At 37.4% G+C, this 25,104-nt stretch overlaps 1 protein-coding gene across 1 annotated transcript in view; it reads left to right on the forward strand.

The window, feature by feature from the left end:
• Positions 1-5,783: 5,783 nt before the first annotated feature.
• Positions 5,784-25,104, forward strand: part of ZPLD1 (zona pellucida like domain containing 1) — a 43,797-nt gene continuing 24,476 nt past the window's right edge. The window contains exons 1-3 of the mRNA XM_029940685.1: positions 5,784-5,897; positions 20,026-20,246; positions 23,513-23,694. Coding sequence (XP_029796545.1) covers positions 5,792-5,897; positions 20,026-20,246; positions 23,513-23,694 — 509 coding nt within the window. The 5' untranslated portion in view covers positions 5,784-5,791. The remainder of the gene's footprint in view (positions 5,898-20,025; positions 20,247-23,512; positions 23,695-25,104) is intronic.

Consider the following 25,104-nt stretch of genomic DNA (forward strand, 5'->3'; position numbering starts at 1 on the left):
CCTTTTTCTAGAGGCAAGACTGTGTAACACCTTGAGACTTCATTCATCAGGACAGTTGCCTACCTGTGCACAGTCAGTGACTTTTTGCCCCATATCTCACCCGGGTCTTGTGGGTTGCTTGAAAGGACTTTCTTCCTTTAACTTAAACTTTGATTTCTGTTAAAATACATGTATTTCTTTTCCTCCCCTTTCCTTGGAACTCTAAACTGTCCAGTCATTTAAAGTGTAATGAATTCTTTCGGATCTTTTCTGAGGGGCAGGCTTCAATGGGTGACACAGAAGTGCCAGGAATGAGGTTATGCCCTCTGTAGAAGTCAGCAAGTCGGTGCAGGGCCGGTGGCCAATAAACTCGGATGGGGGCTGACAACAAGAGAATTAGGGCAATCATTGATGCCAGTGGCCCATTTCGTGTTTTTGTAAATTTGTATGACAAAACAATCAGCTTTAGTTTAGTAAAAAAAATGCATAAATCTTAGTATGACAATTAAACATTTGAAGAGATGTTTGGTTTGAAATCTTTATTTTTCTTTCTAACTAGAACAGTACCATATAGATGGTCTATATTGAAGGCAGCAAAATTAAGGAAATATGAAACTGATAAATCATTGAACCCATTTGTTTCTGCAAAAGTTACTTCTTGAGAGTAGATAAAAGCACTTTGAACATGTTCACTTTTTCTCAGGTCACAGGGGTGCTTTTTAATAAATTACTTTTCTCAGGCACTAATGGCCACCTTTATTCATTTGAAAATGTTAATGCAGCTGTTCGAAATGTCCAAGTTTTTCTCAGGGAATAATTTACGTACTGAAAGTCTGTTTTATTTGGGAAATGCCTAAGTAGTGTAAAAAAAAATAGGTGAAGTACAAATTAAACAAAAGAGCTCCAACAGTTCATAAGTAAAGTATCTTTTTATTGATAGGTATTGATTATATTTCTCTGACCACCCCATTTAAAATTTTAATACTCCCTCCCATCCTGCCACCCCAGGACTTCCTTTCATTCTTTTGCTTTATCTTTCTCCATAGTGCTTATCACAAATATACTCTGCATTTTACCTATAGATTGTTTCCCCTGATTTCCCTTACTAGAATGTAAGTTCTAGGCAGACAAAAAGTTTTAGCCCTCCCTCTTCCCCCTGGATAGTATCAGGTATATGTAGGCATTCAATAATGTTTAATAAATGAATGTATGAATAAATCTATTTTGATCAAATTTACTAAGTAATTGCCATTTCTCCATAGTATAGGATTATTTTCTAGAAGGAAATGCCATGTGATAATTGAGGGTGGATTCTGGAGTTATTGTGCATTGAATCTTGATTTTAACACTGGTTATCTGTTTTACCCTAGGCAAAGTACTTCCCATTTCTCATCCTCAGCATAAGATGAATAAATAACCTATCTCATAGCTAGATAATTGTATAAAGTACTTTAAAAACCCAATCTGGTAAACTGTATATCCTTGAAAGTCACTAGTACTATCATTAAGACAATCTGTGAAAGTAATAATATTCTTTATGCACTCATTGCCTAAGTGAAATAGTCATGACAACTATGTAGATATTAGAAATATTTTGCCTCAATCATAGGTTCAGTTTGAGGGATATGTTAAGCACACATTATTAATATAATTTACTTTCTGACAATTATCAGGATATTCATTTTATTTACTTGACAAACTCCAATTAAGTCAAACAGAGTAGTGTAATAATTCCAAAGGTCAAGTTGGTTTTGAATTCTACTCTGTCATTTACTAGATCTGTGATCCTGAGCAAGTTAATAAAAAACTTTAGGCTTCAGTTCCCACATTTGTAACATGGGTAAAAAATAAATCGATGGGAGTAGTTGAATATTAAGCAAAGGACAATGCCTGGGACATAATAGATCTCAGTAAGAGGGAGGTCAACAAAAGATAATTGGATATATAAAATTAGAAAACAGTGTTTCTGACAGAACTCTATCAACTTAAACAAAACTGAGTGGACAGTGAAATGAAATTACACTTTTCTGACTCATGCTCAATCTTATGCAAATAAATCAGAATTTATATTTTAGAAGAAGCGGTCATTTTAAAAAGAATATTCAACATGTGAAATAGTGACATATTTAACAGAAAGTCACTTAGCCCATGATTTCCTTTGTATTGCTAAGTATGAAACATAGAGCCTCTAAGAGATGCAAGTGTCTTTTTGTTTTAACACATCTGAATTCCTTAAAATTCAATCTTGTGCATATAGTTGTCCTCTTCTCTATTGCCTTCAATTTAAATTTATAAAGATACAAAGCTAAGAAGCACATGCATAAACCTTGGGCTCACTAATCACCAAGGCTTTTATTATCTAAGAACTTGCTATTAATCTTTTGTGATATTGGCTGTGTTAGGCAGTCTTGCACACCACAGTTAGCACCAAAATCACTGGGTGTTGATCGCTGCACTTAGTTATGGTGGAGAGGATGGGAGATGCCTTTACTCAAGCAGTTTAATAAAGCCACAATGAGACCGCAGCCACCCCACATCACACCAGAGTGGACGATGGAAATTAGGTTCTACTTGGTGATCTGAAGCCCAACTGAACTATTTTAGCCAGACCAGGACTGGATACACATGTCTAATTGTACTTGTCTAGGAGCTAGGGAGACTGAGCAAACAGGACCTTATGCTTTAATGAAATAAAGAGTCTCAAAATAGTCCAAATCCCAGGCCATGGCATTTCAGAACTTTAGGAGCTACGGCAAGATAGCATTTTCAAGCTTGCTCTGCATTGGTGGTCAGGGTTTCTGTGTGCCAGCGAAATGATGAGATAGGTTTGAGGGTGGGAAGTATACAAGTTAAGAGTTCATCATTTTGTTTTAACTTCCAGGTGGAATATAAATACAAAGGTTTGATAATGTCATAATCTCTGCCACTGTTACAGGATCAAAATATGGATACTGCCAACACAAGAGATAATGGTGTCCTTTAAAAATCTCCTGCTTAATGTACCTTAATATTAATACACTGATCAGTACAAATGATATTATAAACATAATAATGTGATTCAACTAATCAGAGATGTTTCTAGCCCATGGGACACCTTTGTGTTGAGCAATCTAGTTCCAGGGCATGTGTCTTAGCCAAGGGAGCACAGGCCCTGTCACTGTCCCTCTTACTGGGTGTACTGGTACGGGGGACAACTTGCACATCAATTCATGGCGACCCGGAAGCTGATATTTCAGCGTCTTCTGTATGTCCAGACTGTGCTATGTTCTTTATGCACTTACAGTTTATAGTACTGTGATCATCATCTTGAATTTCAAATGACAAGTCTAGAGAATGACTGGGGGAGGGTTGAATCCATATCTGCCAATATCAGAATCAATATATCTTCTGTTGAAATAAGATACCTTCTACTTCTATCTTCCTTTCATCAAAATATATTTACCAAGGGTTTTAATCTTTATGACAGTTCTGTGAGTCCTGCTCAAAGTAAGGGAGGAAAGCATGGCACTTTTGAACAACCTCAAATCTGATCTAACTTTGTAAAGCTAAGACTTTGCCACCACTGTTCGTAGGCTGCTTCAAATAGCATGTTTCTCATCCAATTTTGGTAAACATAGATGGGTCCAGTTTAGTCTATAATCACAATGCTCACAGTTTTAACAATTACGGCCCTTTCTCCATTTTTTAAAAGGAAGTAATTTTCTCCCTCTTAATGCCCAGACTATAAAATACATCTTTTAAGCAGGTTGCATTCACTGCATAAGAATTTGTTTATCCATTTTTAGATGAAAAGATCTATTAAATACCTATTGCTTCACGAATTTAAAGAAAAGCAACTGATGATAAATAGCAACAAAAATAACACCAAGTTTCTTTAACAACAGATGATATTTAGGTAGTGTGTACAACAAATGTTAGCAGAAACACCTGTTGAATTCTGGTTTTCCCAGTTGTTTTCCATGCTACTTAACCTCCCTGAGACTTATTTGTCTCTCTCTGTACATGGAGTAATAATTCCAGTATCATCCAATATGAATGAGAGACAATAGGCAAGTGACCTGGCACACAGTGCCTTCTTTGTGCATAGTGTCCACTCAGTAAGTGTTCTTTTTCTCCTGCGAAAGAATATAAAAGCTAGAAAGTTAATAAAAATTCCCAGCGCTGTGAATCCTTAGGCATGGAAGGCATTTCTAGCTTGGAAGACAATAGTGTGAGTCTGAGTCTCCAATGCCTCATGGGAATCATTGGGACCCATCATGAGAAGGGTGTGGCAGAGGATATACTAGGGGTGTGTGTGGTGGGGTGTGCTGCTCAGAAAGAAGCTGCTCTCTTCCCTACCAATATTCCAAAAACTTCAAGAGGGCAAGGCTTTCATGTTTATTTGAAGTGTCTTGAAGGGCTAGATGATGCCAGTATAGATGTGACCAAGAGAGCTCAGGGTCTGGATCAGATATTTGTGTGAACTTTTTTGTTTACTGAATGTCCAAGGAAATCAGAAGCAGCTAGACATGTGGTTGTTCCCCCAAAAGTCATGAGGTTTGTGCCGGAGTAGCATGTTACAAGGCTGAAGGAAGGAAGCTCCTGTTGAATTAATATTTTTTCAGTCTATTTTTAAGAGTAAACTCATGCCTTCCTTTCCCACATCCTTACCAAAGTGACTTTGTTCACCATAACCTTGTTAGACTAAAACGATGGTTCAAAAGCAAGATGTATTTCCTTCCTTTTGCTAAAGACTTGATTAATTGTCTAAGGGAAGATCCTTAAGGGCAGCTAAAATACCATCGCCCCCAAACCCCAGGCTTTTAAAATGCACTAAATTATTTGAGTAAACCATTTACAATTTTATTTTCTTTTTGCTTTTCACACACAGACCAAAACCACCAACTCAAAAGATTTTTATTTCAATGCACAAACTATGCTCTGAGAATAAGTTGGGTGCTTCTGGAAGATGGTTTCACTTTATCTGACCAAAAAAGGGCATCCAGGGGATAAAGTATTAAACACCAGACTGAGTGGTATTTAATTATGAAAGTCCATTTATATTTATTTGTTCAACACACAATGACAACTTTTCACTTTTCACTTTTCATTACATTCTCCTAAGAATTCAAGGTGTTCACTTATATGTATCAGCCCTGTTTACCCACCTATGAAGAGTTATTGGATTCATGATGTCAGTCTACACATAGTATTTTTCTGTTCTCCCTTTTGCTTTAGTCCTGTGTTTCCGCAGGGGGGCGGGGGCGGGGTGGCGATGATGCACAAACCACTGATTTTGAGAAGTAGCACTAGTCTGGAAATCCTTTGCGAGGGGAAATTTTGCTGACATTATTTAATCATTAAGAATATCAAGAATTCTCTGAGAATCAAGTATTGAGTGTTGAATCCCTTTTACTTTATGCATATTGGTATTTTAAAGTATAGAGTTGTCTCTACATTGGTTGGTTGTCCAACTACACTGTTCTAATCTGTTAAATATTTGATTTGAGTTCTTCTTATTTATAATACATTTTCTTTTACAAACTTTATGACTTATATCTTAGTTCTTCTACTACTTAAGCCTGGATTTGTCACCCTCAGCAAACTGACCCCAAAGAGTGGAAGTAATTTTCAAATATTGTAACCAAAATTTCTACCTTGTTGCTGATAATTGTTTCTCATTATCCTTAGGCTGTAAGGGAGGTTTGCCTGTATGGATATAGACTGTCAGCCTATCCAACAGTGAGCTCAGATCAGCCTCAATCTTTTCATCAAGTAAGAGTGAAGGCTGGTGATGTCCACCTGATTAAGTAACTCTTTTCCAGGTTTTGCAATGGAACAAATATGGTTGCTGTTGCTTCTAACAAGTAGAGTGCTTCTGGGGTCTTCTCAGTTTAATGGCTACAACTGTGATGCCAACCTCCACAGTAGATTTCCTGGTAAGTCTGAATCTAATCTTTTCTTTAATTGTATTATGAAAGAGTGATAATGTTTGAATAGTAAGGCACTTAAATACATATGGAAAATGAAGGGGGGATGGATATCTGTCTATGTTAAGTGGATATTAACAAATGGCAAATGACAAAAGACATTTTTATGGAGTTGTAATTTATATCCACATTAACATACAAAGTGTTCATCATAGTTAATATTATTATAATGGCCATTCACAAATGTGAAAAATATTGGTTATTGGGTGATAGAATCGGGAGAGGCTAATTTCATCAAAATTTGCCTAATTGATGCCTTTTTCTTCCCCATTAAGTTAACTCAGACTTTCATAATTGCTCCTATATGCTAATAGATTTACTTAGAAATAATACTTAAGAAAATGTGAAATATAGTGCATTACCCAAAAATATTATTTCAGTGCAATGTTGGTCATTACCAAAGCACATAGACCAACTTCAGAATGCATGGTACAGCCACCATCAATATTTTGACAGATATGAGATTTTGACTATATTGATGGACATGTCCCTCAGGTTTCTAAAATCTACACTCAATGAGATTACTTACTGAATTATCAGTGTTTCATTTAAGTATTCATCATTTTTATATCAGCTAAATTTATAGAATCACAGTTAAACATTTACAAAATAAAGAATAGAGGGTCTGAAATCACTTTTCCAAGTTTGCCATGCAAATTGAAATGCTTTCTGTCATGTTTTATATCAAACCTGCTGGTATTCCTGTGTTCAGGGCATGCCTGATAGACAGCATACTTGCATAGAAGAGCAGCCAGTAGGTAGTTATGTAGTTGGTGCGGGATTTCTAATGTATATGAAGAGAGGTAATCTGGATTGCTCCAGAATAAGGGCCAGAGTGTGTAGGAATGTCTTCAGGAGCCCAGACTTGGTATGCAGGTACTTGGCAGGATAAGAAAAACCTGGAGTCCAGGGAGGGTAATATCTAAAGGTAATTCTAGCAACGTATTCTAAGACAGGGTTGTTAAAGATTTTGAGTACCATGCAGGAGGGTCTTTAAAAATATATATTTTTGTAATGGAAGATTCAAACATATACAAAAGTAGAGATTGGTAAAACAAGCAATTGTACTGACCATCTAATTTCATCAATTATCAACATAAATTTTGCTTTATCTCTCTCTTCCTCTTACCACTCCCATCTCTTGAATATTTTAAGGTGAATTCATTATTCATGCTTCAGAATGTATATCTGACGGAAAAGAACTCAAGTGAAATCTTCACCCTTCATGTATATGCCTAATAAATTTAACGATAATACCTTAATATATCATCTGATACTCAGCTAAATTGCCTCTAAAACATCCACACAGTGCATTTGTTCACATGTGTCTTTAGTCTATTTTAATTTATAACATTCTCTGCCACTTGCTTTTCTAAAATGCTGCTTATCTCTTCAAGTAATACGGTCATTTGTTTTGTGGAATTCTGACTTTGGATCTGGTTGATGCAGCTTTGAGATGTCATTTGACATGCTCCTCTTTTCCTGTATAGTCCATAAACTAATTAGAGCTAGAGGTTTGAGTAAATTCAGGTTCAGTTGTTTAGGCAAGAAGACTTTGTGTATTATTTGTGTGAAGTATTTTTTTCGGCAAACAAAGTTTTGAAGAGCCATTAAGTCCTTTTAAAACATATTCTTTTAAGTATCTGATATGGTCATATATTGTTTTAGAAAGTCAACACTGGGAAAAGCAAAAGATAGAATCAAGTTGGAAGAAACGAGAGGCAGATGTCACGAAGGCAGTGTCAGTGGGAACAGTGGCAGGAGACAACTCTTAAGAGATATTTTTGTGGAGGATTCAACAGAGTTTGAGAATTGGTTCAGTTGGGGAGGTGAAAGAGAAAATGATGATGATGTCTTAGATGATGTTACTTGGATAACTGCATGTTGATAGTACTGACACCAAAAATTTAGGGCACTTGCATGTTTTAGAAACCAAGTTTGGTATTGGAAATAGTGAGTTTGAGGAGGTTCTAGAATTTATAATGGAAGCTTCTACCCAATAGTAGAAAATATGGACCTGGGTCTGAAGAGAGAGGTTGATACTGAAGATACTGTGTGAGATCTGAGTCCCTGTGCAGTGAGTAATGGGGGACGGGGGCAGGAAACTGAAAGGTAGACTACTCTTTAGATAACGTTGGTAGTGAAGGAAAGAGAGGAGTAAACTGAGTCAGCAATTTAGGAGGATTTAGGGATTAGAGGAATAGAAGCAATTTAGCATACATGAGTAAAGGGAAAGTATTCAGAGATCAGAAATACTGACAAGGAAATAATTAATGTAATAAGGAAAGAAAATATGGAAAAGGGCAAGGTACAGGTGGAGGAGTTGAAGTTGAGAAATTGGTAGTTGTTTCTTTGCTTTAGGAGAGAAAAAAAATAAGACATGGGCAGGGAAGTTGAAGGATCCTAATTGAGCAGAGGCCCTCAGGAGAGTGAGGACACAGAGGCCTGGCCTGGACCTGGGGAGAGTGGTCAGGCCTTTCCTGTTATTCATGAAAAGAAGGCCAAACTGTAAAAAGATTGCTGGGTAGAGAGGATCGTACATATATACTTGTAAAGTAAATAAAAGAGATAAATGAGCCAGAAAGTGAGAAGGACAGCATAGGGAAATATGGTACATGTAAAAAATGATGTTAAATCAGTTACAATGATGCCCACTGACCCCCAGCATCAAAATTACCTGGGATGGTTATTAAAAGTGTTTTAGCCCAAAACTGTTTACTCCACTGTTTTGTACCAAATGTGTGTTGTCCAAATCTCTGACTGAGGTGCTGGGAATCTGTATTTTAAATCCTGCAGATGAGTCTAATGGGCATTTATGGTTAAGAACAACTGACGTAGTGTATACTATTATTTTCTTTAGTCCATTATTCTAATTAAGACACAGTCCTGTGTTAAGAAATAAAATTAAGAATGAAATCTTCCCCAATCCAGAAATGCTCTCCGTAAGATAGTAGAGATGAAAACACTTATCACTGAGCAAGAATTAACCAGAATGTGATGTTCATTGTAAGCAACCCATCAAGAGATTGCACAGAGAGAAAGCTTGCTCTTTTATATAGCCAAGCAGATACAACCCATTACATATATCTTTAGGATAACCCATAACTAGTCCTCAAATAAGAGGACTTGACAGCACCATTTGTCACATGTATTTTTATTCTAAATATACCTGGTGATTGGGATGACCATCTGTATTAGCATATTGGCTTTATCTAGAGGAAAAGTAAACTCATATCTTTACAAAAGAAAGTACTTTTGTAATTTGGAGCCATGTTACCCCCCCTCCCCAGTTAGGATCCTGTGCTCCCACAGAAACTGTGAGGTAGGAGTGTTATTTTCCTTGATGTTTATATTTTTAAGATATCAGATATTTTTCTGATGTAAATGGTTTAGGAAAAGGAAGGGAGAAGTTTCTTCCCTTATTTTAAACAGGGAGAATTAAACCCTTATTTTTAATTTGTATTTGATGTTATACATGTTAGCGCTTTTAGTATTGGCCTGCTGAGACAGCAAATACCCAGACTTTCCAAATGCACACACACACACACACACACACACACACACACACACACGCATGCATGTGTGTGTGCAATTTATTTATTGCCATGTGAAATCTGTATTAAAAAAATCTAAGATCCAGATAACTCCAAAGTCCCAGGAGAGGCTTTAAGTTTATATGGGTATTATTTTCAAATGAGCCCACTTTTGCAGGTTGTTTGCAGAAGAAAACTAGAGTGAGCAAATAAAGCATAAAGGTTAATTGCTCACTCCCCTCTTGATTTGTGGCTTCTCTTCCACATCAGGATCATCCTTCGTGTCATCAGGACCTCCACGAGCTGCTCAGATACTAAGCATTGGGATAGAATGAGAATGAGTCTGGCAAAGGAGAGGGGCTATCTAAATGCAAAGTAATGTTAATAATGATGAAAGTAATCATCTCACCCTATCTGACCTTTGCTGTTTCATGACATTAGAAATATTTTCCTTAATTTCCATGGCATTTATCCTTGGGCCAAGGGAACTGTCATGGTCTAATTCATTTTAAATTTAAAGGGATACCATTTAATTTTAAAGGTAGTTAACTCTTGGCTATCCAAGCTAATCTCAGGGAGCAGACTTATACTCTATTGGCACTATGGTAGTGCTCTTCCCAGAATAAAATTCAAACCACAGTTGACCTTTAGAGTACCACAGAATTATATGGCCTAAATTAAATATATGGATAAATGCATCTGGCCTCTATGACTGACAAACACCTTCTGGAACTATCTCCTTTTTTTTTTCCTTTGGAAGATGGTAGCATATATGGGTTAGCCTTAGCTTCTAAAACGTCTTTAATGACAATCAAGGAAAGATTAAGCTTGTGGCACCAGAAATTTGGTGGCCTGACACTATCTTATGGTGAACTAACAACTCATGAAAAACTGAATATAAGTCAGTGCTACATAACTTGTCATTTTGTATTCTGTTTAAACTGTTTGATTCTATTTAAACACTAATAAGGAAGAAATCAATGGGTTCCATGTATTGAATGATATATACATTACTAATTCTTTCTTATATTCCTTAGACAAACCTATAAAATCTTTTAAAATCATTTTACAATGGGGAAATTGAGGATTAGTGTTTGTTTAATGATGTAAAGCTAGAAATTGACAGAAATATAAAACTGACTCTTTCCATCAAACCATCATGCCTTAAAGTGAATTCTGAATACTAAGTTTAACAGAATCATGACAGATTACCACATTAAGGAATCTGAAAAATCATACAGTAGGAGAATTTGTTTAGCCCTTTTAGTACCTACTTGACTAAGGAAATCTTTTTTTCCCAAAGTACCTATTAATATTTCAATAAACACCATTGTTCCATAGGAAATAAAATTAAGCATCACAAGTTTAACAGAATTTAGAAGTGGGTCAAACAAAATGAACTCTGATCTGTGTTAAGCTTTGCTTACCCATTGCATTTCTCTGTGCCCAAAGACAAAGTCAGAGTGGATAATGGACTAATTATTCAAAGGAACATGTTTTTGGCCTTTCTATGATGAGAAAGACCAATTCTCCTGCCTTTGTATATAGTAGTAGTGTTTTGGTCTCCAAGTTGCCCAGAGGATGCCTGCGTGCTGTCTTGCACCTGTGATTGCAATTACTAGACCAGATGAGGCAGAATAAGTGATCCAGGCAGCGATCACTTCCTGATTAATCTTAGTGATAAAATGCAGTGGCAAGCAAGTTCAGTGACTGAATAATTCAGAGTCCATCCCCTTCTTTATTTCAATAACGACATTCTTTATTACATGAGTTCTTTACTTCCTCTGCTTGTACAAGTAAAACCCATATGCTTTTTCCTGCCAGAAAGAGATGACCAATGTCTTCTGGTTCCAGAGAACGCAGAGCAGCTAGTGCAAATACAAGTTCACAAAATTTGCCTCAGACTGCATATGATTTCCTGAGGCACTAGACCCAGCAGCTTGTATTTGCTAATGAGAAACAGATGTGAAAAACCAAGGTGGCAAGAAACTCATTCGGTGTAGAGAGGAAACTTGAATTCCTAATCCACCTTACATTCTTTGTCAGCTGCTGGTATTTTGCGTGGATGAAAATTAATACCCCTTAAGGAGTTCTTACTCTTTTAGCACCAAAACCTCAATATTGAATAAAATCTTGTTAAGAGGAAAAGTATCTTTAAAAAAGGAGTTAAAACAATGAACATAGCATCTGCTCTCTGAGCAATTTTGTTTATATAGTGCCAAATATTACTCCTCTCATTTTACAGAGATAGAAATGGAAATGATACATAAGTTACTCTTATAATCTGTGAAGATGGTATAAGTTAGTTTTGGAATGTCTGTTGGAGTTCAGGAAGTAGATTATTTACAGCTTAGCTTTCTATGGCACTACAAAGCAGTGCACTCTTCAGCATACAGGACAGGCTCCTCCCATTATACTGAACAGGTTTTGGTTCATATTATCAGTTTCAACCCAATGCTACTTCTAAGTGCATCTAAGCCAGCGCACGATGGAGGTACAATCCTATTCACAGGAGCACATGCATCAGACCTGCTCACAACAGATACTCACTCCCACCCCGTGTGTCATTCAGTGGTTCTGGAGAGTGCCCATGGCATAGTCGCCATTGAGGTGCCCCTCCAGTTATTAAACAGCTATGGTTTGTGGAATAGGATAAAAGTGGGGATAGAAGACTGATCCTATTCCCAACTGTTTCACACGCAGCCATCTGAGCTAAAATAGGTTTATTTGGACTCAAGCTCACGAAGGTTTTTATGAACTGCCTTTCAATGAGATTCAAAACCACTTCAGGGCCCTTCTTGATTTCAGCTCCGGTCATGATCTCACTGTTCCTGAGATCGATCCCCATGTTGGGCTCTGTGCTGACAGCATGGAGACTGCTGGGGATTCCCTCTCCCCCTCACCCTCTGGCCCTCCCCTATTCTTACTCTATCTCAGAAATAAATAAACTTAAACACACACACACACACACACACACACACACACACACACAAACTGTTCCTCAGACAAGGAAAGGCATCTTCTCCCTCATGATTCCTCCTCCCCTCTCTCTCTCCCTTTCTCTCATCTCTTTTCAACCAACCTTCTCCCTCTTGTCAGCATGTAAATCATACAAATAGGTATTTGGTGGCAGTGCTTATTCCTACCAGACAGAATCCACTCCAAAAGTTAGCTTCTGCACAAAGTATGTAGATGTGACTAAGTAGTTCAACTGATTGAGAGACTTGCAGCATTGGTGCTACCTAGGGGCTAGTGAGAAACACACAAATTAGGTCCCACCCCAGATCTACTGAATGAGAATCTGCATTTTAATAAGATTTGCTGGTAATATACACGCACAGCATAAAAACTGCTGGTTAGAGCATGGTACTCAAGTCGTCTTGCCTGCTTTGTGCTGTTACTCTGTGTGTCAACCCCAGGTGGCGGTCATGACCTTGTTTGCTATTAATGACAATAAGAAACAGCAAATTTATCACTGTTGAGGGAAAATAATTTTTAAAAATCATTATTAATAATAAGGCAAGATAATTAGTTACCAACAGTAATTTATTTTAAAAGGTTAAATACCCCCCAAAATAGAAAAAATCTATTAATTTTATAATACTTAATGGGTTGAATTTTCTCAGTTAGAAGTCAGAAAATATCTGACATTAAAGATATCAGTATTTGTCTGAAACTAAAACCGAGAATCATCTCAGGCATGTGGCAGGGAGTACAGTAGGAAATACGAGTTCTGAATGAACAATCAAGATGAAACCATATTCATTGCACACATTTGTGAATCTTACAACTTATTATTAAAAGTTAGAAACGATGTGTGCTGTTTGTGAAGGAATTGAATTAAGCATATTTTAATAGACATTTGCTGAGCATTTGTTAGGCACTCTGGGAAAATCCAGAGCTTTCCATGAGTTCATAATCTACTAGGAAAGCAAATATCCATTCCCTTATATAATATAAGCAGAACGGTAGAATCACAGTTAAAGAGATGCAAGATAGAGCACAGGAGAATGATTACTTTCTATTGGGAAGTGAGAGACAGTCTCATTACTGGACAACATAGATATTATTTTTCGGTTTTCAGCTTATTTCTCCTCTTACTTGAATACTATCAATGGGTATTTCATCTATTATTATTATTTATTAGTGATCTGTTGAATATTTGGTGATTCTTAAATTTATATTTTTCACTCTTTTCTATTCTCCAAATATTAGACTCATATTTCTGACTACCTGTTTACATTTCTGTTTGAGTGTCCTACATATTCCTCAGCCTCTCAAAAATGGAGATTTTCCTTTTTCCTTCCTGCATTCTTTATCTCCAGAAATAATCTAGTCACCCAGTAAAGCTAGAAATCTGACTATCAGTTTGAGATCCCTTTCACCACATGCCATCATCTAATCATTTTCTTATAGAATTTAGCTCATTGGAATAATTTTATTTCTTCTCAACTATCCTTTCCAAGCACTCTTCCTTTATGGAAACATTGTTGTATATAACATGGTATGTAAGCCTCTATCCCATCTTTATCAAGCTGCAGTATAATCATCAAATTTTTCTGTCTCCTCTAATAAAACACGAGCATCTTGAAGTAAAGGGGTTTACTAATGCCTTTATCTTCAGAGTCTAGTACAGAGACTGACCTGTAATGTGTGTATGATAAATGGTTTTAAAAAATATTTTGTTGACATCAGCTGGCATGTAGTTTAGGTTTGGAAACTAAATAGGAACTATAGCCTCTAGCTATATAAGCCTCTAGCTTGTATAATAGTGATGGCACTGAGTTTGTGGGTTTTTTAAAAATTTTTTATGTTTTGTTTATTTTTGAGAGACAGAGAGAGACAGTGCAAACAAGGGAGGGTCAGAGAGAGAGGGAGACACAGATCTGAAGCAGCCTCCAGGCTCTGAGCTAGCTGTCACCACAGAGCCCAATGCGGGGCTTGAACCCACAAACTGTGAGATCATGACCTGAGCTGAGGCCCGACGCTTAACTGACTGAGCCACCCAGGAGCCCCTGATTTTGTATTTTAAACTCTGTGTACTTCACCTTTTTTTTTTAATATTATGCACTGACCTCAGAGTTGCTGATTTTTATGCAGATATTTACATTTTTAGGTCAGTGGTGAAAGGACATTTTGAGCCACTGCTTTGTGGGGCTGAGTACCAGCCTACAGCTCAATTTTGGGGGGTGTTGCCATGTTTGTGGAATATGTGTGTGCAAATTATTTGAACAACTTTATTGATCTGTGCTCTGATTCTTTCAGGTAACAATTAGAAAATGGTAAAATAAATATTTCAGTGAAACAAATGTAGGTCTCAACAGGATTGATATGAAATGAAAATAATTCAGTCTATCAAAAGCTGGGGATCTTTAGTCTCATCTCGGTGCCATTGAAATGAAGCTACTTGAGTATGGAACTGTTGAGGAAAAGAACAAAGTTAGATATACTGGTTAGATTTATGAATGATATGCTACAAATATATCGCCAGTGATTGTATCTAAAGGGAAAAGTGTAGTTAGATGCTCTGGGAATAGAACTTTATTGGGAATGAAGTAGAATGGGATTTTTATTCATATGTATAATTGGATTCATACTCTCTTTACTCCCATTTATATGGTAACAATACTCGCACAACTCCAAATCCGGACACATTTTTATATGCGGTAATATAGATGGTTGACAGTGTGGCAGGATATTTAAAATTTGCACATTTTTCAAAAATGTGAGATAAACTCATTGCCTGATTAATAGGTGAGAGAACTGCAGAGCATTTTTTAATTTTTACCTGAATTCAATTTAAACTGTATTTTTTTTAGTCTTATGAAAAGCTTAACTTGGTTGAAACATGAGGGTAAAAATAGCCAGTTGGGCAGTATACCTGCACGTAAGCTCAGAGCTGGCCTGTCATTTTAATAATGCTTTGTCTCTTTAAACACAAAACACTAAAAGTCAAAAATCTAAAGGTATTTATTCCTTGATATTTTTGTTTTTAACTTGTACTCATTGAGTTGCTTCATACTCAAGTGTTGTTCAAAAGGATATAGCAACTCAGTCCAGAGATTGGACAATAAAAGGCTTCAAAAAATTTAGTTGTCGAGAGCAACTGTTATTCGCGAGCTCTGAGAAAAAATTTCTCTTCTTTTGGCAGAAATTGCCCTTTGGCAACTTAAAGTTTCCTTTCTCCCTCCTCAAAGCCTCACAAATGGAAAAGTTGTGCTGAATGGATGGATGTCTTTAGTATCTACAACCAGGAAAAAATGTGTTTCTCTGAAGAGACAGTGAAAAGTCTTTAGAAAACTGGGTTAGGATGGATTTGAACAGATCTCTTCTCTTAAACTGCAAATAGCCTTTCTCTTGTTATCATATCTCCTAGTGGGATCAGCTTGTAGCAAATTCAGTTCCATTTCAGGAGTTACAAGTCTTCAGTTAAACACAGAAAGCTGAAGAGAGCTCTACGTCTGGACAAAGTAATCTTGGTCATTTATGAAGCTATTCTAAGTATCGGTTAATCCTCTCAAACAAAGGTGAAGAAGCTGAAGTCTTTAGTTGGTTATAATTACAGGAAATAATACTTCCTCTTTGTAATGTATTTAATGATATGTATTCACTTCAATACATTTGTGATGTTCCAAGTAATGCAGTGATACTAATTCTCTATCCACTGGACAGCAAGAGAGTTCTTAGTAAACTCCCTGTAAGCTAAGATTTGATCTGACATTGAGGTAGATATTTTGTTATTTTACAGAGACAATTTTATATGAAAAGGTTTCCTGTGGTTTTGCCTGTGTGTTTGCCACTTGACTTCATGTTTTTCCATTTCCTCCTTCGTATTTTAAATTCTAATAAAAACAGAACTGTCCAGCTCTCAACCACACCTCAGCATATTTCACACTTATATTGTTATTCACACTGCAACCTCTGTATTACAAAATTTCCACTCCTTTATACTGCCAACTCCTACTGATACTTCAAAACTTAGGTCAGTGGCATCTTCTCCAGGAGGCTGTTCCTAACCAGCTGGTCTAGGTGAAGTTCACTTTCTGTACCACCCCAAAGCTCTCTGCCCAATGTTTCTATCAAAGTGGGCCACAGCTACCTCCTCTTATGGACTATGATCTGAGAAAAAGTACCACTACTTTGTAAATCCTTAGTGCAGCCTGTTGTTCTAATATTCATGTGATTAATTAATTAATTAATTAATTACATCAATGACTATTATAGTTTCCTGCTTCCTGGGACTTTCAGTTTATAAAGAAGACAAATATACAAGTACAGAAATATCAACATGATTTTAAGGCTATATGACAGGATAATGGAGTGGCATAATTTAGATTTGGGATCAGGAAACTCTTTGGGGAAAGGACAATAAAATAAAAGACCTGTAGAATAAATATGAGTTAATTAGACAAAGACAGGGGATATGAAGAGCATCCTAAGCAGAGAAAAGAGCATTGATTAAAGGCCTTGTGCAAATGTGTACTAGGCTTTTTAAAATGCTCACAGCGTTTTGTGGAGGAATAATTTATATAAAATAAGATGCACCAATTTTAAGGGTGCACCTTGAGAATCTTTAACATATGAATGCACTCATGTAACTACTACCCAGATCAAGATAGAAGACACTTTCATCACTCTACAAAATGTCCTTGTTTCTCCTATTCTAGACAATTCCATCCCAGGAGGTAATAACTACTCTGGCTTGCATTACTCAAGGTGATGCATTTAAAAAAAAGAAAACTGAAAGAAAGTTCAGTGAAACAAACATTGGGAGCAAGAGACTGGTAGGGAAAGAGAGATTAATGCAGAGATAAGAAGATGGCAGATCTTGGAGAGTCTTGAGGACTTGGTTCAAGATCTGGAATTTTGGTCTGAGTGAAATGAATAGCTTTGAAGACCAGGCAGAGGCAACATGATTGGATTCATGTATTAACAGCTATACTAAGTAGAGAGGGTTAAGAATAGAAAGAAAGGAGCTAGTTAGGAAACTAATGTGATATTCTAGGCCAAGAGATAATGGTGGCATGAGCCAAGGAATAGCATGTAGATGGAGTGCAATCAATTGATATAAGATGTGGGAGTCTGGGTGGCTCAGTCAATTAAGTGTCCAACTCTTGATTTCGGTTCAGGTCATGGTTTGTAAGATTGAGCCTACACTGAGCTCTGTGCGAACAGCACAGAGCCTGCTTGGCATTCTCTCTCCCTCTCTCTCTGCCCCTTCCCAGCTTGCATGTGTGTACACGCCCTCTCTTTCCAAATAAATAAACTTATATGTGTGTGTGTGTGTGTGTGTGTGTGTGTGTGTGTGTGTGTATGATGCAATTTGAAGTTTGTAGACACTCATTTATTAAAATGAACTCTATTATTTTAGTAAAGAACTTGATTAAAAGTTATAGTTTCATTTAAACAGCTAATGTGGCTGAAAGCTAACAGATATTCTCCCAATTTTAAGTAGTACTGATTATTTCCTATGTACTTCATAATAAATTCACCTGCAAAGGGAATATTGCTTGGATTTTTCTATAATAACTAGGCTAATATTTGCCTTTTGGACATGAAAAAGATTTTCCATCTTTCTATCTATAACCATGAAAAAGATTTTCTTTCTTTTTGTAATGAGTTTGAAATCATGGCCAAACATAGAAATTCTCATTTTTACTTATTCACATTCTCAAAATATGATTCACCTAGCCATCAAAAACTGCAGTGGAGAATGAATACTCCAAAGAAATATACTGTTGAACAATTTTACCCTTAGATTAGAATTGTGGTGTTTAAGTGAATTAATTCTATGCCATAAGTTTTGAAGGATATTTGCAGATCAGTTAGGTGAAAATCATCTCATTTACTAAAATCATTTTTTAGTTTGCTTGTTTCTCCTTTTTGAACAATCGGATTTATTTCTCCAAATAGCCTAGTCAGTTTTTGTTTTGTTTGTATCCACATTTAGAAAACCTGATGCTTGCTTTTGATTCTTTAAAAAATTTTTTTGCATTTATTTGTATTTGAGAGACAGAATGAGACAGTGCATGAATGGAGTAGGGGCAGAGAGAGATGGAGACTCAGAATCCGAAGCAGGCTCCAGGCTCTGAGCTGTCAGCACAAAGCCCGGCGTGGGGCTCAAACCCACGAACTATGAGATCATGACCTGAGCTGAAGTTGGATGCTCATCCAACTGAGCCACCCAGGCGACCCTTGATTCTTTATCTAAGTGGTAAAATGGAGTGTTAAAAAGTGGCAAGCTTGCTGCATTCATTTCCTAAGGCTGCCATAACAAAGTGATACAAACAGGGTGACTTCAAATGGAAGCTTTTCACCTCAGAGTTCTGGAGACTAGAAGTTCAAAATCAGGGTTCCCTCTGATGCTCTGGGTAGATCCTTCCTTGCCTCTTCCTAGCTTCTGGTGGTTTGCTGGCAATCTTTGGCATTCTTTGACTGTCGATGCATCACTACAATTCTGTGTCTTCACAGAACATCCTTCCTATGTTTCTCTTCACATGGCATTCCTTTTATAAGGACACAGCTCATTTTGGACTAAAGACCCACCCTATTCCAATGTAACCCTAAATAAACTAATTACATCTACAATGACCCTATTTCCCAAATAAGGCCACACTCTGAGAGACTGGGGGTTAGGACTTCAATGTATCTTTTGGCACATGATTCAACTTGTACCAGTTACCAAAAACAATCAAATAAGTTTCTGCCTCTGGGGAATTGCCCAGCAGCCAGTCTCTCCATTTGCTGTGTATATTTTCTTCATTACATGTAGAAAAATAACTACATAGAGTTATGAAAAACTTGTGTGTGTGTTCAGACCTGGTGGATCCCATCACTGATAACTCATGGAATAGTCGTGGAAACTGGGAAAATGTTGTTTTTAAATTTCCAGGCATAGTTTATTCCTTTTATTTTGGCATAGTCATTGGCAAAATTTTCTTAGAGCAGGCTATGCTTTTCTTGGTAGTATCAGCACATTTGGTTTCATTCCTTTCTCTCTCGAGTAATTTAATATAGGCAAAATAAAATGGAATTCTGACGGATGGCTTATGTTTCTCCGTCCTGGGTACGATGGGTTACAAAACACCAAAATGCTCAGCAATATGGCTTATGAGGGATTTTAACTGCTTCTTCCTTACCCTTGGGAAAACTTACCACTTGCAGTGAGTCTCACTACTATAGACAGGTTATCTGAATAATTCAGATAATTACTCTAGTTCTGAATTTTCTCTGCAAACCTGATTTCCCCCCACAATTCTCTAATCATTCTGTAACACTCAACTGACATTTAATGCAAATCTACTGTATACCAAACACAAAGCAACAGAGACATTCTATAACTCCTAAATAACTAAATCTAAGACTATTTTCTCTGGCTACCTGTCTTAACAACTTTTGCATTGAATTATGACATATTCAAACATAGGAATGAGTTAAACAGGCTGAGGGGATGAATGACTACATTAGGGGATGTTATAGTTATTCTTGTATCCTGCACTGTGCTTTTGTGACTAATATTTGTTTTCTATATATTTTTATTTCAGCCGAAAGAGACATCAATGTCTACTGTGGGGTGCAGGCCATTACAATGAAGATTAATTTTTGCACAGTACTTTTCTCGGGTTATTCTGAAACGGATCTGGCGCTGAATGGAAGGCACGGGGACTCCCACTGCAGGGGGTTCATCAATAACAACACCTTTCCCGCGGTGGTCATTTTCATCATCAATCTCAGCACCCTGGAGGGCTGTGGAAACAGCTTAGTGGTAAGATGAGTGCAAAATCCTGTGCTAGGTTTGGGGTCACAACGAAAATCTCTCCCCATTTCATGAAATCATCAGAAGCCCAATCTATCTTTCAGGAAAAAATTCCAATAAAACTGAACAAATCACTTCCTTGGCCTGTGTGAGGCTTCAAACATACAATTTTATTTTCCAGTAATGGTTCTGCTTATTGCAGCTGAGCAGTGGAGGGGCCCACGATCTGCTACGAGTGACATTGATGAATATTTCTCTACACTTTATCATTAGCTATGTTTCTCATGCTCTGTATGGAACTGTCTTATCATGCAGAAATTGTTTGTTCCAGTGAGTTGGACAATAGATCCCTTGGCCTATTGCCTCTTAGTGACCTCATCCAGAAAGAAAAATGAAATATAGAGTGGGAAGCCTAGACTCTCCTAGGGCTCATGTTTACCGTAGAATGATCCACACCAGTGTCGTGTGAAAGAGGGCTGTCGGCATTTCCGGTGTGATATTCTCCATTGTGGGGGATTGTCCTTTGAGTTTCAAAATGTTTTTCACACTCAGTCTTACTCATGAAATCCCAGTAGATTGTTCAGAAAAGGAAATCTCTCTAGTCATTTTCAAAATCAAATATTTCCATCCCTAAACAGAGCCACTAGTCTATGTTATTCATTTATTTATGCTTGCACTGAACACCCACACACACACACTCACACACACAAAGGAATTGAATAAGGAATTGATTCACTCAAGAATTAAAATTAATTGAAGTATAAATATTATGATTTGAGGGGTGTTGCTCTGAGATTCATTGAGCACTATTTTTCATTTTGCTTGTTTGAATGTAATCTTATTGGTACATCCTAGCACAGACAAAAAAGAGATCCAATTAGTGTGACCACTTAGCCCAGTGAATGAGGAGAAACTGGCTTTTCCTCTTCATAAATTATTATTTTGGATTAAAGGGGAAGGCTTAATTTCTCTAAGGACAGGGTTTGTACAACTTGATGGGAGATAGGAGACAGGAAAAAGATTCCTCTGATTCCCTTCTTTATCTTTTCCCAGAGGGTAGTTCGAATATTGTGCCCATGACCATTTCCCAGCCTGCAGCTAGAGTATTGTTGACTCTTTATTAAAAACATTTATTCATCTCTCTGAGTTGTGTGCAGAGAGGTTATGAGGTGGGTCTGAGGGAGTGTGATGCAGGCTGATTATTACATGTCTGTGTTTCCTTGTGGAAAGAGGAGCCCACGTGGAGAGCCAGACTTTCCCTCCTCCCACCATTCCCTGGGGTCTTTCCTCCATGGCACTTTCTTCTCTGGATTTAAGTCTTGCCCTATTGCCAAGAAAGCAATTCAGAAGAAATGCCAGGTGAACCATCTGTGTGTGTGTGTGTGTGCACATGTGTATGCATGTGTGTGCACACCTGCTGTTTACTTTTTTTAAAGCTGAATAATTTAGGTATAAAAATTGCTACATATGTGTATGTGTGTTTTATTTGTTTTGTTTTCATAGAGTTGGTATGTTTAGCAAGCCAGTCAGGCAAATGTGAGAGGAGGCAAAGATTTTGTATACTTTCATTTTTGCATAGATGTCACCAGCTTTGGAATTTGCTCCAAGGACAATCCTACATGGGAAAAATTAAGTAGGCTATTACGTCACTGGATTAGAATAAAAAATGTTTTCAATTATAATGATTCTGGCTCTGTTCATAAATTAGATGATTGCCTCAGCTTTGCCTATGTACTACTAGGTTTCTGCTTAAAGTTTATCCTATTGTTGAGAATTAAGTAATGCAGGTTTCCATAATACCTGCCAAAAGTATTTATTGAGCATCATACTGTAGTTGATGTAATGGGAGGAGCTATATTCCTCTATGAAAAGTCAAGAACATTATTATTAAAGTCAAGAACATTATTGACTATTCCTAAAATGGTGGTTCTTAAATTTTAAGGGGATTGAGTAATACAATGAGAGCTAATCAGTCTCAAGAAAATACACATATGGACACTGTTTTAATGTAGAGTCTGGGAGTTCATCCCCTTGAAACCCATCTATTAACTATTACCCTCAAACAGGATGAGAATCTCCATGTATGTACCACAGAGGAAGACCCTCAGATTGACCATCAGAAAGAAACTGTGACCTTAATGCATTTGGTCAAAAATTATGCCAGAGGTCCCACGCTGCTGGTGTCACTGTGTGATGCTGACCATGCAAAGGCAAAGGCTAAGGGGACTCCAGACCCACAAAGAGCTCTGATTATGGTGAAGGGGACTGCCGGTTTCTGACACCACCCATGCACTGTGACTCCTCCTATGATGGAGATGAGCATTGCTTGTAGGACAGTCAGGAGGTTTCCTAGGGAAGCTGAAGCGGGGGAGAAAGGAGGCATAGCAAAAAGCCTTAATGAGAGCATAGTGGCTGGCTAGGGCATTTTTTTTAAATTTTAAAATGTTTTAATTTGTTTTGAGAGAGAGAGAGAGACAGAGAGAGAGACAGAGAGAGAGACAGAGAGAGATGCAGGGGAGGGGCAGAGAGAGAATCCCAAGCAGGCTACCCCTACACAGGACTCAAACTTACAGTGAGATTGCCACCTGAGCCAAAATTAAGGGTACGATGCCTAAGAGACTGAGCCACCCAGGCACCCCTGCATCTGGGACATTGTTAACCAAGTGTGTGATTACAGGGCTATGAAGCTAAAGTGGGAAACAAGATCAGATTAACAGAGATTTTTTAAGCCATGCCATAGAATTTGGACTTTACTGGTAAACATTTTTTAATGACTTATTGTAGCACTCTGAACATGTACTCTCTCTCGTTTCTTATTTATGAAATATGAATAAAGTGTCTTTGGTGAATGGGAAATTTTATTTAGTTAAAAGACATATTAATCATTTGTAAATAGCATTATGTGCATATAATCTCAAAACCATGGCATGTTGTAGTTGAGACAGACCCTAGAATTGATCTAGCCTAGGAGCAGCCGGGTGGCTCAGTCAGTTAAGCGTCCCACTTCGTCTCAGGTCATGATCTCACTGCTCGTCGGTTCGAGCCCTGCATCGGGCTCTGTGCTGACAGCTCAGGGCCTAGAGCCTGCTTCAGATTCTGTGTCTCCCTCTCTCTCTGACCCTCCCACACTCACACTCTGTCTGTCTCTCTCTCTCTAAAATAAACATTAATTTTTTAAAAAAGAAAGAAATGATCTGGTCTAATGTTTTATTTATGAAATGCCTAGATTTATATACAGCTATTTAATCATTGAACTTGATCTACCATTCTAACAGGTATCTACAGTTCCTGGAGTCAGTGCTTATGGGAATGCAACTTCAGTACAAATAGGAAATATTTCCGGATACATTGATACTCCAGACCCACCAACAATCATCAGCTATCTACCTGGGCTGCTTTACAAATTTAGTTGCAGTTATCCGTTGGAATACCTGGTTAACAACACCCAGCTTGCCTCGTAAGTTCACATTCTATTCTTACTTTTACATTCTGTCTTTATGTTTGAGTCATTTTTTTTTTCTTTCCTGCAGGGACTTATAAAGATAGCAGGATTTGTTGAGAATAGCCAAACTCAAAGTATGGGAAACCATATTAAGTCTTCTCTATCTATCTATCTATCTATCTATCTATCTATCTATCTATCTGTCTGTCTGTCTGTCTGTCTGTCTGTCTATCTATCTATCTATCTGTCTATCTATCTATCCATCTATCTAATGTTGTTATGACCCATATCAACAGATCAGGTGTATAATATATACACATTCCCCCAAATTAAAACTGGCTCAAATTAGTCAGATGTCTGCCTGGGGGTTTTTCTTACTCCCCTCAGAATTGCCCGAGACACTAAGAACTCTGAGTGCTTAGGCAGTTCAGAAGTGTGTCCTTTTTTCAGTGTATAGAACAGTCACTGTTTTGTGGGGTCCTTCCTGGCTTCAGTCTCTGCCATATGCTCTCACTGTGTGACTCTGATGTCTCTGAATCTGGGGACTCCATGCCTCTTGCTGAGGTGTCAACCTCAGGTTGACTGATGGTCCCCCAAGAAAAGTGGCCTCACTCAGAGCCAAGGAGCTTCAGATATGGACTGTTTGTAGTCATGCATTCATTCATTTTTCCCAAATGAATACTCCAAGACAGGGTTATGTCCACATTACAGGAGCCATCTGGATTTGTCAAATATTTTTGACAAAGTGGGGTGATTGAGTGAAAACTTTCTCTTCCCAGTTCTAGGGTTTGCTATCACAAAGGTGTTGTTATTGTTTAATCTTAGTCATGGGGGAATGTGGAGGCCACATTCTATTTCAGGTAAGAAAATGGTCACAGCTGGTTTTAGTGGCACAACGATGATAAATATCTTGATGAAAAGCAAAACTTGGAAAACTAGAAAAGAAATGCTTTGAGTCATAAGGATACAGGTGTAGAAGGAAGCGGGCCATAAGGGTGTCACAGTCTCACTCTGCTCTACCTCACTTTCCCAGTAAACACATTCCTAAGCCACAGTGTACATGGAAATGCATTCATTTATTCAATAAATATTTATTATGCTTCTACTATGTGCCATGCAATGTTCTAGCAGTGAACAAAGTAAAACAAAATCGCTGATCTCATGAAACTTCTAAAGGGATTGATGAAAATGTATTTGTATCAGAATCACATTATATTGGAATGACATTTTTTCGTTAAAGTCTCATATATGTAGTGCAAAATGGAAAGATGCCTTTATAAATAAAAAGATCTTAAAGAACTGTTTGTCTTTATTTGGTCTCTCTTGCTTTTTGATATCTTCAGTGATTTAAATCGCATGCCTACTCCGGACCCAAGTAAAAGTATGTCAAGCTTACTCAAGAGTTTTAGTGCCTTAAATCTAACA

Source organism: Suricata suricatta, chromosome 5 (assembly GCF_006229205.1).
Source record: "Suricata suricatta isolate VVHF042 chromosome 5, meerkat_22Aug2017_6uvM2_HiC, whole genome shotgun sequence".
Classification (NCBI taxonomy): Eukaryota; Metazoa; Chordata; class Mammalia; order Carnivora; family Herpestidae; genus Suricata; species Suricata suricatta.